This window comes from Mastigoproctus giganteus, chromosome 9 (genome assembly GCF_048544385.1).
Source record: "Mastigoproctus giganteus isolate SK-2022 chromosome 9, ASM4854438v1, whole genome shotgun sequence".
Classification (NCBI taxonomy): Eukaryota; Metazoa; Arthropoda; class Arachnida; order Uropygi; family Thelyphonidae; genus Mastigoproctus; species Mastigoproctus giganteus.
In genome coordinates this window covers 112,817,737-112,833,691 of record NC_143583.1, presented here as the reverse complement: position 1 = coordinate 112,833,691, position 15,955 = coordinate 112,817,737, and the positions used below count along the sequence as shown (strand labels likewise).

The 15,955-nt window shown below is 33.9% G+C and overlaps 1 protein-coding gene across 1 annotated transcript in view; it reads left to right on the top strand.

The window, feature by feature from the left end:
* LOC150080650 (insulin-like peptide receptor) overlaps positions 1 to 15,955 on the top strand; it is a 514,932-nt gene that overhangs the window by 197,332 nt on the left and 301,645 nt on the right. Inside the window, 4 exon segments of the mRNA XM_090381758.1 lie at positions 952 to 1,129; positions 6,044 to 6,105; positions 6,107 to 6,143; positions 13,204 to 13,351. Coding sequence (XP_090237884.1) covers positions 952 to 1,129; positions 6,044 to 6,105; positions 6,107 to 6,143; positions 13,204 to 13,351 — 425 coding nt within the window.

Sequence of the window (15,955 nt, the reverse complement as noted above, 5' to 3'; positions counted from 1 at the left end):
GACAGCCAAGTCTAGAACAACAGATCCATTATTATAAACAAAATTCTGACCTATCATTTCTGAAGAGAGCAAATTCTGCAACAGTATCTTTCTTGATGTAGTAATTCAGTTTGTGGTGTCTGTTTATGATAAAATCATGGGTGTGCTAATGTTTGAAAGTATATTGTATTGGCAAACATGGTTTTGTTCTATTTTAACATAAAATGCATATATTATCAGTGGGATTTAATTTCAATGCCAATATGTGGATTTAAATTTGTTTTTCCTGATAAAAGTTATGAAATCTGCTTTCCAAGAGTCAAGTGTTGGCAGCCATGTTGCATGTATAAGTAGGTTATTTCCATTTTAAGTTGATTGATTAATTATTATTATTTGTAAAAAAAAAAAAAGCCCTTTATGTCAGAATGTGAGGGTATTTGTTAGTTTAATTTAATAGCTATTAAACCTAAATATGAAGCCAGCATATCATCACTTGAACTACAACTAAACTTAAATGTTCCTTATATTGAATTTTTATGACTTGCATTCACTTTCAGAAATGCCTTTGACTTCTATATTAATGCTTTCTGTTAAGTTTCTTTTACTTTTTAAATCCTGAGTTAGTGAGATTTATTCATGGTATTACCATTAATCATTTTACTCCTAATACACTCTTCCATGAGTGTATTAGGCAAAACCTTTCATAAGAATCAAGAGGATTTATCATTGTTTATAGATGGGAATCAGATAAAGTAAACAAATATAAACTCTAACTTTGCTGATTATAGATTTCAAGTAATTATTTAGGTTTGACTGATCATCTGATGATATTACTCTTAGATTATCAAGATTATATAATAGATGGTAAAATGTATGTATGTATCATTTTAAGGAAATTGTTAAATGGAAATATGGTGTTCATATTTTTTTAATTAACAGTATTTTTTATTATTATTATTATTTTTTTTTCAGTATCTAGATAGACGTTGTGTGAGAGAAGATGAGTGCCATAGTATGAATCTTCCATATGGGCCTTCTCTGCATTGGAAGCCATTTTCTGGAAAGTGTTTGCCTGAATGCCCTCCTGGTTATGCTGAGAGTGAAACAGACAAACACAAATGTATTAAATGTAAAGACAGATGTCCAAAAGGTAAGAATTAAAGTAATGAGTATTTGAGGGTAATTCATAAAGAAAAAATATGGAAGAAGGGAAAGGGGTTAGCATAAGATTTTATATAAAGCGTAACTTATAATGAAAGTCTTTCTTTTCTTTTTTTGTTTAATTATGATCAGTACCTCACACTTTATTTTGAATACCTCTTTTAATAATTTCATGTAATTTCTTTTTTGTGTTTTTTTTTTCATCTGTCACCCCTCTAAAAGGTTTAATTTCACCTTATTGTCTTTACAATAATGTTTTCTTTTGCTGTTTTGCTCAGCTGTATTGTGGCATGTTCAACATCACTGCAGTGTTATCATTTTTTAAGTAAGTACATTATATTTATTTATTTTTAAATATCTTCAAACACTTGGTAGTGTTAGAAATAATAATATATCTAGAGGAATACTGAATATTATCGTCCTGAAATTTATTTTTCTTGTCAAATACTAATTGTTGAAATTAAATTATATGATGACATTGTCGAGGGTTTGAAATTAAGAACGGGTTGTTTTAATCTAATTTTATTTAATATTCATTAGCTAGAAAAATGCATAACACACATTTCTGCGTGCACGTGTGTGTGTGAATTTTGAATTAACTGCATTTTAATTGTAAATGTTAAATATTACAAGAAAACAAGCTTATACAGCATCATCCAGAAAAAAACACTTCTCACACCATCCCCTCTCATGGCTTGCCTAATTCTTACTTGAATTTTTTAGACTGTTTACTTCACAACACCAGATGGAAGCCTGTTAAAACAGTCAACTACCTGCTGGCTCAAGGCAAACTTCCGCAATCTATTATACAGCCCTCTTTCAGTTTGAATTTATGACCCTCATGTGTGTAGTCTGAGTAAGAGGAAGGATGCCACCACCAGCATTGAGCTTACTCAATCCATTCAGTGCGTTAACTCATCAGTAATTTCTAGAAAATTCAAAATGTGAAAATTTGAAAAATCAGCAAAAAATAATTAAAAATTGTTCATTTTTTTGTGTCATTTGTATTTTAAATCTTTTTGGGACATAACCATGAAAAATCCATGTTCTGTATTAAAAACATATATTTTAAATTAATTTTTGGAAATTAAAACTCCCTTTAATTTACCTGTCAGCAAGTGAAGGCAAATTTTAAAACTGTGCCCTTCAACCTACGCTGAGAACATTTCAGTAATAGGATTACTTGCTGTATGAAATATGAAGTGCACACATAAACAGTTTGATTCCAGATGATGCATCAATGTCATGAAGCCAGGAAGTAACAATTAGAGAAAGCATGGAGCAGTAAAGTGAATTTACTATCAATAACTCTTCATGACATATGCGTGCATATATATTGGTTCAGTGCAGGGCTTAGTGTTGTTTCCTATATTTTTTAATGATATTGATGTCTTAAGTTTGCAGATGATATTAAAGCTGCCAGGATGCTTAATGATAATAATCAGAGTATACTACTGCAAGAAGATCTAGAAAAAGTAGATATGCTGAGAAGTGGTAATTGAAGTTTTAACATTTATAAATACAAGATACTGCATATGGATTGCAGTAATCCCAGAAGTATATACCCATTTTGTAGTACTAAATTCAAGGTAGTAGCAAACATAAAAGACCTGTGGGTAATTGTGCAATCAGACATGAAGTTCTCTGAGCTGTGCGGATGGGCTGCTAGGACAGCACATGGGGTTGGATTTTGTTGCATAAAACTTCTTGGGCTGTGGGGCACAATTTTATGTGCCATTCAGAAGATTTCAACTCTTGGTCTCGGGATCATGTGTGAACTGATCCCGAGACCACTCATCCCCAGTGGCTACTTTTGTTAGGAAGCTTGGGATTCTGTGAAATTTTTTGACACACATTAACCTGCGATGGCTTTCCTGCAGCTCATTTGATTGTCCAACAGACAGTGTCCATGGAACAAACTTTGCACACATGTGACACATCCCTAACTCTTATATCAGGATTGTGTGTACTGAGCCTACAGACAGTCTTACTTCATGAGTAATCTCAACACTAGTCATTCACCTATCATTTAACACAACTTCCTTCACTTTTGTGGCATTTTTGTCATTTTGTGATGTCGAAGGGTGTCCACTGTGAGGTTCATCTCCATAAACTTTTTATAAATAATGCATCATCTCTTTAGCACTTTTCCCAAGTTTAAAGAAGAACTTACGTTAGCATGCTGTTGAAACTGTGACATTCCACAGTTAATTAGCTGTGATGTGCAAGTGAAGTAGTCGAGCCAGTTTTCCCACTTGGCATGTGTGTGCACCAAGGTTAACATCAAGTCCCACGAAACCTTATGGCCATAGTACAAACCATATAAGTAGCAGCGTGTGTTGCTGGGAACTTTTTTGAGTGTACTACGTAAAAGGCAATATCACTTAAAAATATGCTTCCACACTAAATATGCAAGAGTGTAAGTAGTAAATAAAACAGCAAGATATCAACTGTAGAATTTCAAAAGTGCCATGTAATTAATGCAGCAAAATCACAGCTATTTAAATATAAAGTTTACTTTTATAATTGAAGCAACCCAGATTTGGTTATAAAAACACTGTTATAAATTATGTCAAAATTTTCTGGGTTATAGGTACAGCTATAAGAGGTAATGAGCTTAAATGTAAAAGTCCAAATCGAAGTAGAGATTACTATAAAAGTCAAATCAAAGTAAAAGTTTAAATATAATGCTAAATCCAGGTATTGATTTTCAATGTGAAACTCAGCTTAATACAATAACCAAAACTAAATGTATATAAATCAGCAATTTGTAAGGAATTAGAGATCACGATATTCTTTTGTTAAAATTAAATAGTTGTAGGAATTATGAATATTATGCCTGATGTATTCCCAAACAATATGATCTGTTAGTAGTTAGATTATGAATATAGAAAAGAAAAGTAAATTAAAGTGCTTATAAACAAATCCTAAAGGAACCCATGTAGAATATTATCATCATCATCATGAACTTGGTCCGGCTTAGGTCTTTTAAGACCTGTTCCGTTGTAGCTCTTGGAGGTGGCCTTGATCATGTAGAATATTCAGTATTATAATATAAGAACCAGAAAAGGAACACAAACTTACAAGACTGGGCAAAATGCAGAAATCATATTTTACCCAGGTACCAATTCACTTGACTCCATTATGCACTTATCCCAGATCTTACATATGTAATAATTGCTCAGTATTTAATAAATATAAAAAGAAATGCATAACTCTGATGTCTAAACACAAATAACAAATAAGCTAATAAAAATATTTTATAAATTGTATTTTATGGATATAATCTTTATCATATTGATTATGTACATTATTACATTGTTAGGATCATTAATAGTTTTCACATTCTTTTAGCTTTTAGCATTTGTTAAGGGGAAGTCTTGTCTGACCAATTTGATTAGATACTATGATGTAGTCACAAAGGAACTGAATGCAAAGAATAATTTTGATATATATTTGGATCTTAGAAAGGCTTTTGATACTGTTGCACCTGGAAGACTGCTGCATAAATTGGAGTAGTGTAGCATTGGAGGCAAATTGCTGCTATGGATAAAGGAATGGTTGAGTGGGAGAAGACAGAGTGGTAATCAACGGACACTGCTCTTCATGGACTAATATTATTAGTAGAGTCCCCCAGGGTTCAGTGTTGGGTCCATTGTTGTTTTCTGTATTCATCAATGATATCGATGATGGTATATCAGGCTTAATGTCCAAGTTTGCAGATGATATGAAGGTCGGCAGGGTTGTTAATGACACTAATGACAGTATGCTGCTGCAACAGGATCTAGAAAAGTTGAGCAGATGGGCTGAGAGGTGGCAACTGAAGTTTAACATTGACAAATGTAAAGTACTGCATATGGGAAGTAGTAATGCCAGAGTAATAGTATCAACTGTGTGGTACTACACTGACAGTGGTAGAGAGTGAAAAGGACTTGGGGGTAATTGTGCAAGCAGATATGAAGTTTTCTGAGCAGTGCAGACGGTCTTCAAGAGTAGCTCATAGCTCATGGTGTCTTGTCAATGATATACAGGAATTTTTCTAGCAGGGATAAGGAGGTGATTATCCCCTTGTATAAGGCAATGGTCAGGCCACACCTTGAGTACTGTATACAGGTCTGGAAGGATGTAGAGCTGCTGGAGCGAGTGCAGAGAAGGGCAACAAGATTAGTGAATGGAACAAAAGGTTGCTCTTGCGAAGAAAGGCTTAAGTTTTGCAAATTACGGTGTCTGGAGACTAGGCACCTGCGAGGTGATCTGATTGAGGCGTATAAAACCTTGAATGGTTTGAGCATGCTCATTGCTGATGGGATTCTTCCTCTTGCTCAGAATAATCACCTGAGAGGGCATAAATTCGAATTGAGGAAAGACAGTTGTAGGATAGATGTGTGGAAGTTTGCCTTTATCCAGCGTGTGGTTGATTGCTGGAACAAACTTCCATCTGTCGTTGTAGAAGTTGATAGCTTAAATAGGTTCAAGGCAGAATTGGACAAGCATTTGGAGTGAGTGAATGGGTGAAATGAGAAGGGTGTGTGTAGGGTTTTTTTTTTTTTTTTTTGGCTGATGTTATATAAGCTTGCTTTCTTGCATCATGTGCCCTTGCTAATGCTAATCTTCCTTTCTTCCATTTTCCTCTCTGCATTTCCTCTAGGTCTGAATCCTGCACAATGACTACTTCAGCTTAATATTCTTACTTATGAAATTATTTTCTATTTATTATAAATATATATATATATATATATATATTTACTTTTAATTGCAGTACAGTTATATTTCATCTATGCAATCAGCAATTGATATATTGAAGTTAGGCTTTATTTTTTTAATTGCAAAACAGTTTAAAAAATAAAGCCTGATAATTTCTAGTCTGATTTTGATGCACATATTTCAAAAATTTTTCTTACAGTTTGCACAGGTGGAGTTGTTGACAGTGTTGCTGCTGCCCAAAATTTGCATGGATGTACTTATTATAAATGGTTCACTTGAAATACAGATACAAGGAGGTGGTAGGTGATGGATTTAATTTAAACTCTCCTCTTTTTGAGATTTTTTTTATCTTGTTAAAATTGGATTTGCTAATTTTAAGTTAGCAGTATTAAAGTGATACAGTTAAATGATTAACATGTTTGTCGCTGCATATATATTAGAGTATGCCCAATGTACCGTAATTTTTGGAATGCTGAAAAGTGTCAACATTCTGACACTCTCCGCATTCTGAAAATTTGTGAATAATAGACAAAAAGTAAAAGTTTGGTATTCATAGCTAAAAGCAAATACTTACGTTTGTGCTGAGCTGTAAATCAGAAAAAAATTTTAAAATTTTATAAGAAGTTTGTTCATGTATATAAACTGACATCAACACAAGCAAAAATCAAATAAAATTGTATTCCAGATATAAAAACAAAAAAAAACAACAGGTTTTGCTGCAAGAGTTCAATTAGTGTGTCAGTATTTAGTAGTTGTTAATTTTCTTTGCTTTTATTTTATGGCACTTGTTTATTGACTGCTTAGGAATGACTGCTCATATGCATTAAGGCACAGCACTTGGGTGCCTTTTGGACTTGTATGTGTGACATCACATCACTTCTTGTGCCATTGATGCCTTTATATATATATATATGTAAAGGCAGTGAACGTGCTAATCCATATAGGATAAATATTGTTAATGACCAAATACTGTCTTTATAAAATCAAAATTTCTCTATGTAAAAATGTTTATAGTCTTACCAGATTTGATGAGCACCTTGCAAGCAGCAAAGCTTTAACGTGCAGATGGTGTTTCAATTCAGGTGTATTCAGTTTCCAAATCTCAGTGGTTAAAAACTTCTCCGCTGTACTGAACAAATGTTTACCAAAAATTTTATACATTTGTGTAGCAGTATTTCTTGTGTGTGTGTGGGCGGGGGGGTGAGGAAATGGCAAAGTGAATGCATAGGAGAAATGAATTAACCTAACCACATGGCTGAAATTTCTTACAAGCATACCTAAGTATATTTTAATTAATTCTTGAAATTTTGGGAAAGATTACAGCTGCTGTTTGAAATTTGTAGTAATATTTTATTTCTGTAGGCAAAATGGGAGCTATGAAATAAGCTAAAGCATACATATGAATTTTTGTCTGACCAATTTTAATTAAATTTGAGATTGCTAAAGCACGTGCGCGCACACACACACACACACACACACACACACACACACACACACACACACACACACACACACACACACACACACACACACACACACACACTCTCTCTCTCTCTCTCTCTCTCTCTTTGGGTAAACTAAATGAGTATTTTGCATCCACATTCACCCATCAGGAGTTATTCAGGGAGGGGAATGCCAGAGGTGAGTTAAACTCTGGTAGTGAGCTAGATGATTTTGTAATAACGAAAGTGGAGGAGAAATTGTTGAAGATAAAAGAGATGGTTGAGTGGGAGAAGACAGAGAGTCGTAATCAATGGACACTGGTCATCGTGGACTAATGTTATTAGTGGAATCCCTCAGGGTTCAGTTTTGGGTCCATTGTTGTTTTCTGTATTCATCAATGATATTAATGATGGTATATCAAGCTTAATGTCCAAGTTTGCAGACGATACAAAGATTGGCAGGGTTGTTAAGGACACTAATGATAGTATGCTTCTGCATCAGGATCTAGAAAAGTTGAGCAGATGGGCTAGAGAGGTGGCAAATGAAGTTTAACATTGACAAATGCAAAGTACCACATATTGGAAGCAGTAACGTATCAACTCTGTCGTACTACACTGACAGTGGTAAAGAACAAAAGGACCTGGGGGTAATTGTGCAGGCAGATATGAAGTTTTCTGAGCAGTGCAGATGGTCTGCAAGAGTAGCTTATGGTGTCTTTTCAATGATATACAGGAATTTTTCTAGCAGGGATAGGGAGGTGATTATCCCCTTATATAAGGCACTGGTCAGGCCACACTTGAGTACTGTATACAGGTCTGGAGGCCTCATTTTAAGAAGGATGTAGAGCTGTTGGAACGAGTACAGAGAATGGCAACAAGATTAGTGAATGGAACAACGGGTTGCTCTTACGAAGAAAGGCTTCAATTTTGTAAATTACAGTGTCGGGAGACTAGACACCTGTGAGGTGATCTGATTGAGGTGTATAAAGCCTTGAATGGTTTGAGCATGCTCAATGCTGATGGGATTCTTCCTCTTGCTCAGAATCACCTGAGAGGGCATAAATTCAAATTGAGAAAGACGGTCGTAGGATAGATGTGCGGAAGTTTGCCTTTAGCCAGCGGGTAGTTGGTTGGTGGAACAGACTTCCATCCTTTGTTGTGGAAGTTGATAGCCTAAATAAATTTAAGGCTGAGCTGGACAGGTATTTGAAATGAACGGAGGGGTGAAATGGGAGCGGTTTTTTTTTTGGTTTTTTTTAGCTGATGCTGCATAAGCTTGCTTTCTTGTATCATATGCCTCTACTAATGCTAATGCGGCAATCTACAGAAATTCAAGTCTAATGTTAACAAGTATTTTCTTTCATCTTCTCAACCTTCGGCCCACGTATTAAGTACTATAGGTTCTAATATTTCTCGTGTTTGGGGGGTTTTCATATTAAAAAAAAAAAAACCCATGATAATGTGCTGTGTGACACATCACTTACCATTTGGCAGTATTAGTGACAGAAACATTCCTGTTTTGTCCACACCTTATTAGCTGATTTAGCACATGTGGCTCTTGGCTATTTAAAAAGATTTCCAGAAATGTTTTGATCAATGGTAGCTGCCATGGAACAAGTGTATAGTTGTAGAAGCAGATTGTGTTGAAGAATATTAACAACATAACTATTTATCAACTGAATAACATTAATTTGTATGTAACGTTCAATAACTTTTTTTTTTTTTGATCAAACTTTTATTTTGGATTGTTTCTCTTTCAGTAGTTTCATGTTTATGTTAAATATTATTGCCCTCAACATATCTTTCCGATATCAGCTTTTGCAGCCCCCTACATGAACTTTCGAAATATTGACCTGTGTCATCCAATAAACATGTATCTATTTTAAATGTCTATAATGTATATATCTGTAATACTAGTTGTGGAGCAGGGGTAACCCACTCCCAATTAGCATGTTCCCCGAACCCTAAAGGCTTATCAATGATATTAGCAAATACATTTGCACTACCTTTGTTAAAATGTATTCCTTCTCCACAAAAATTCCTTCTATCTAGTAAAAGAGGACCAAAAGCCTAGCAGAGTCCTTCTTCACGCCTTGAGTTAATCCGCAAGAGTTTTTCCACATTGGGCAGAATTGCAGATACATTCTGACCTAACTTGCTGCATTCTGACCTAACTTGCAGCATTTTTAAACATGCCAGTATACTTATCCAATGATTCAACTATTCACATTCACTTAAATAATATTAGTCACACATGAATAATAATATCCCCCCCCCAAAAAAAAAAAAAATCCAACAAACTGTTAGTAGGATCATCAGCTGTAGCTCTGACAGCCACTGGTTCTGGTCCATTTGTCATCATTATAGAAAATATTACTTATTTCCCTGACATTAGAGCCTCCCACTAAAACGGAATCCTTTGGAAATAGAGCAGTCTGCCCTTGACTATTCTTTACTGACTCCCAAATCGGGTACCATTAAAAAAAAAAAAAAAAAAAAGTACTTATTTTATTTTCCAAATGAGGGTGTATTATCTGGCAAGTCACTAGATATTCAAGTCCCCAATGAGTTCCAAATTTTAATTGTGTTTAGAGCGTCTGCTTGTTTCTTCAGTGACTCACTTTTGTCTAGTAATGGTTCAAGTTTTAATTTAATATCTCTTAAGCCACAAAGAAATCAATCATCAATTGAGCTAGGATTATCTGCAAGATTAACTATTGAATTCATGTTGTAGGCATGCATTCAAAGTGTAAGTGATGAATTGCTCACAGGGGGAATCACCCATGGCCACTTTCATTTGAGTAATGAATCATTCAGTCAATCTCATGCCAATTTATTAAGAGTTACAGTTGCAAAACATTATAGATGTTACTTTATAATAAATTAACAAAATATTTCAATAACTAATTGAAACAGAAATACTGAAAAGAATGTAACTTACAATTAAAAAAGAATTAGCTTTACAGAAGGTAAGAATTAAATTTACAAAACATTAAAGAAATCCAGAAAAAACCAAATTTAATCTACTATAATCTAAATCTCTTGTAACTCACAAGAACAATGGAGCTTCCCTATTCCCAATCCTTATATTGGGAATTAGGAAGTTCTAGCATATATCATGAATGCTTGCAGCTGTTTCACTAACAGCAATATATGGAAGCTTATAGAACTTTTAAATCTCTTAAGTATCCACAATTAACTAGAAGTAACTCCTGGTTTGAACTTTTGCTGTAGTATTTCTTAATGTCTTTATGCAATATTTTGATATTTCTCAACATAATTGCTAACCATGGCAGGCCACATGGCATGTGGTATTCAGTCCAAATTCAGTATTTTTCATTAGTTAATATAATTTTACTGCTGTTAATCCTAATAAATCACGCATTGCCCAGAGGGGGGGGGGTGCTAGTTTACAAAATTGTCTTATTTTATTGATGATAAATTAGCAACTCTAACAAATCTAAAACTCTCTCCCCAAATTTTAAAACTGTTTTTTTTTTTATAGTAATATTAATAGTAATAGAGGCATTTGATGCAAGAAAGCAAGCATATGAGCTTATGTAGCATCGGCCAAAAAAAAAAAAAAATTCACACAATCATTCCCTCTAAAAGTTTGTCCAGTACCTCCTTGAATTTATTTAAGCTATCAACTTCCACAACGACAGATGGATGTTTGTTCCAGCAGTTAACCATCCGCTGGCTAAAGTCAAATTTCCACATGTCTATTCTACAACTGTCTTTTTTTTTCAAATTGAATTTATGTCCCCTCAGGTTCATAATCTGAACAAGTGGAAGAATCCCATCAGAATTCAGTGTGCTCAACCCATTCAAGGCCTTATACACCTCAATCAGATCACCTCATAGGTGCCTAGTCTCCAGGCACTGCAATTTGTAGAACTTAAGCCTTTCTTGGTAAGAACATCACTCTCACCAATCTTGTTGCCCTTCTTTGTACTCGTTCTAGCAACTCTGCATCCTTCCTAAAATGAGGCCTCTAGACTTGTTGTACGCAGTACTCAAGGTGTGGCCTGACCATTGCCTTATACAAAGGGATAATCACCTCCTTTTCCCTGCTAGCAAAATTCCTGTATATCATTGACAAAACCTCATGACCTGCTCTGGCAGCCTGTCTGCATTGCTCAGAAAACTTCAAATCTGACTGCACAATTACCCCCAAGAGTCTTTCATTTTCTACAACCCTAAGTGTAATACCACACAGTTGGTATGTTCCTCCGGGGTAGTAGAAAATGAAAAAGACTTGGGAGTAATTGTGCAGTCAATGTTAAACTTCAGTTGCCACTTCTCAGCCCATCTGCCCAAATTTTCTAGATCCTGTTGCAGTAGCACACTGCCATTACTGTCATTAACAACTCTGCCAACATTTGTATCATCTGCAAACTTCAACACTAAGCCTGATATACCTTCATCAATATAAAGCATCTTTTAATCACCAGCTATTTTCTGACTTATGATGAATTTACTTTATAGATAAAAATTAATGTATGTGGCACATCCTAAAACTTCATATAAATGCACAAAGAAATGTGCATTACTGATTTTAGTGTACCAAGTTGCACTATAAAATGTTGAATGTGAAACAGTAGGTAAAAGATGGAATTGTTATTATTGCATAGTTTTATACTAGGTAATCAGAAAAACGAGGAGAGCATATGACTGTAGTTGGGGTGGTAGAAGTGTGCATTGTGTAAAATGTTTAAATAATGCAGGCAATTTCTTAATTAGCTTTAATGTGAAATGTTTTGCAGGTTGTTTTTATGTGATGGCTATCTGCATATTTTATGACTAACTTTCATGTCCTTTTTCATTTTATTTAAAGCATGCAGAAATGTTTCAATAGCTTAACTATATATTATTCAAAAAATGAAAACTATTGTTCTAGTAAATTTTGCTTTCTGATATTATACGCAGTACGGCAATTAAATAAAGAGACTGCCTGTGCTCTGTGTTTAGTATTAACATAAGAGGCCAAAATAGTACATGGTTAGATCCCCTAGAGTGTGCTGTTTCCAATGAGTGCAAGTTGAAACGTGTCCAGTCAGTTGTTCGTGATTTATGACGGAAAGAATAATAGTAGTTTTGGTGCATGTCGTCAGAAAATTGAAAATGGATCAAAGAGCAGTTATCAAAATTTATTGTAAATTGGGAAAAAGTGCTACTGAAACCTTTGACGATTTAAAAAAAGTTTATGTCGATGAATATTTGTCTCGTCCAAGAGTGTTTGAATGGTTTTCTCATTTTCGTAAAGGATGAGAGTTGTTAGCGAATGATCCCTGACCTGGCCAACCGATCTCTGTTCAAACACCGGAGATTGTCACAAAGGGTAGAAAAATTGTGACTGAAGACAGATCAGCTTCAATGAGGTTGCTTGATCAGTGGCACTAAGGAATCCGTGCAAGAAATTCTAAAAGAAGATCTGGGTAAGAGAAAAATTTGTTCCCATTTTGTACTGCATTCGTTGAGTTTTGAGCAACAAGAAAAGAGAGTTGAGTGTTGCATCCTTTGGTTTTGGTAAAAAAATCGATTCCAGTCATTGAACACCCCCCCAATTCTTCGAATTTGGTTCCCACAGATTACGTTTTGTTCCCCAAAATGAAAACAGCCATGAAAGGAATGTGATACAGGACGATAGAGGACATCCAGGCTGTAGTGACTGACGAGCTTGGAAGCAGTAGCAGAAGAGGAATTTCAGAAGTGTTTTCAAAACTTGTATAAAAGACGTAAACAGTGTGTACACATCAGAGGTGATTACTTTGAAAATATATAACCCTACTTTGCCATTAATATTATTCTTTTTTTTGTAGTAGCATCAGTCTTGTTATTAATTGACATACTGTGTATAGTAAAATAGCATTACAGTGGACTAAATATTCATTAATGAAATTTATTATATTTCTAGCAAATGTAATTAGAGAATTGGAAATAAACCTTAACATGATCCAAGAAATTGATGGTTACCTGAAAGTTGCTCGTTCATTTCCATTGGTATCCTTAAACTTCCTCAAACATTTGAAAGTAATTCATGGAAATAACTTAGATAAAAAAGAGTAAGTTTGCATTAATTACAAGTCAGTTCATATTATGATATTTAAATACAATTTAAATGACAGTAAACAGCAGTTTATGAGTCATAATGCAGTATGAAGAGCAGTATCTGCATTGTTGGGAGTATGTTTACAGGCTTGCATTATAATTTATTCTAAATTAGCAATAGCTGTACATAATGTTATAAAGAGACACAAAGGCTTCTTACCACTGCTTAGCTCTTATCTCTTAACTCTATCTCCTAATAGAGGCTTGTTTAATGTATGACAGACAACATATGATTCTGTTGGATAAAATGTTCATAAATTGCCAGATCATGCTCTTCTCTGGAGCACCTTTTCTAATCTTTTAACTCTCTACTTTGTAGTCTATTGTATTGGAGGGGAAAAAAGCCAATAATTAATGATATATTGAATATTTTTATGGTGATTAATGTAATTTACTAAATTACATTAATCTCCATAATTAAATACTTATATATATATTTTTTTTTTATTTATTTTAGATAATATCTTTAACTTTATTTTGAAAAATGTAGTGAAATGTATGGATGATTAAATCATTTAACCTGCTCAGAATGGAATGGAAAAATCCTTCCACCCTACACTCATAAAAAAATATTTTATATATAAAAAATTTGCACTTCTGTACTCTTCAGTTGTTTTGAAGGAAATTTCAGTCTAATGGGTCAGTAGCAATAAACGTAATGGTCAGAATATCCTCTGAATAAATGTCCACTCCAATTCTATACATGTACTATTTATGAACAGACTTAGGTGTGCTTCCTGCCATGCAGCTTTTTTGGCAGTGACACATTTGCAGTGGCAGTGTTGTTGTTGTGTTATTTGGTTTTTAGGAGCATTTGCAACTAAGGCCATATTGCTCCAGGATACGTGGTGGTCATTCCCTGACCTTTCCGCATCCTCCGTATTTGGTGGTGACGGGCTCGAACCTCGGTCTAATCAAGAAGCATATTATTTCCACCTGGCTACGGAGGCGCCGCAGTGGCAGTGGCCACTTGCAATAGGCGCATTATAGCCATAGTAGCTTATGCATCATTAAACTCTCATAACAACAAAAGCCACTTGCAATAATGAGAAAGATACAACTGCAGGGATTTTATATTTCTTTTAGCAGTGAAACACTAAACTTTGCTATCGTTAAAGTTTAATTTTTCCTTGGATTTTTGTTTGCAAAGGTTCTGTGTATATGCATTTTATTTGTAAGTATATTTTATTTATAATCTAAGTAAGCAAAAATGCTGATTTTCACATACTATCAATGTTATAAGCTTCTGAAAGAAGCTTATAACATTATGTGATAGTATGTTATAAAAGCTTCTGAAAGAAGCTTATAAATTGATGTTGTTCCCTTCCCCCTTTCAATCAATGTTATAAGTATACTTTAAAAAAAAATTATCATGTTGGCAATTGTGGTAACTAATTTTTTATAAACACAAATTGTATTTGTGTCATTTTCTTAATCTTCTAATGATTTTCCTAAATTTTTAGGAAAAAATTTAGGAAAATTTTTTCCTAAAATGTTTTAGGAAAATCATTAGAAGATTAAGAAAATGACACAAATACAATTTGTGTTTATAAAAAATTAGTTACCACAATTGCCAACATGATAATTTTTTTTTAAAGTATACTTATAACATTGATTGAAAGGGGGAAGGGAACAACATCAATTTATAAGCTTCTTTCAGAAGCTTTTATAACATACTATCACATAATGTTATAAGCTTCTTTCAGAAGCTTATAACATTGATAGTATGTGAAAATCAGCATTTTTGCTTACTTAGATTATGAAATAAAAAAATAAAAAAAAAACCACACACACACATTTAGTATTAAAAAAAAAAAATGAAGGAAAAACTTTCACATTGAAGGATCTGCTACTACTAATAATTTCAAGGAATTGCATCTTTACCAGAAGTAGTATTATCAAAAGATACAAAGGTAAAAGTATATTTAGTTGCATTTCATTAGATTAGCAATTAGCATATATTCTGGCTTATTAGTAGACATTTGCGTTGAAAATTTGTGCTTAATCATGTATTTGCTGTATAAGTCTGCCTTCTCTTTTTAGTCATCTTTTGCATCTTGTGAAATGGTGTATTACAGTAAAATTTACTTATTTTAATTCAGTTTTTTCTGCTCTTTCTTTTAAAACTTTGCAGTATGATATTTTACTATCACAGTGTAAATTCTATAGTACTTCCTTATGTAGATGATCATGAAACCAAAACCTGCAGACCTAGGTGATAATGTGACATCACTGTTATTTGATACTATATGGGTACATGTGAAGCTTTGATTATACAAGGCATTTTTGTAAGGTCTCATCAAATTTTGAGTGTGTGTTCTACTCTGTACAGGGATAAAAAAAGTTTGTATGACTATAGGTCTGGAAACGCTTCTTCCCTTCGATTTATAGCACGTTTTCTTTTTTTCATAGAGTGCAGGTAAGGACACCTATCAATTAAAAAAAAAAAAAAATGAAAGTAATTAATGCAAGCTAAGTGACTGGTGAGAATTTTCATCAGTGCAAGTGTTCAAAATGGCCTCTTTGAGAGCAGCAATACACATCTCAGAGCATGGATC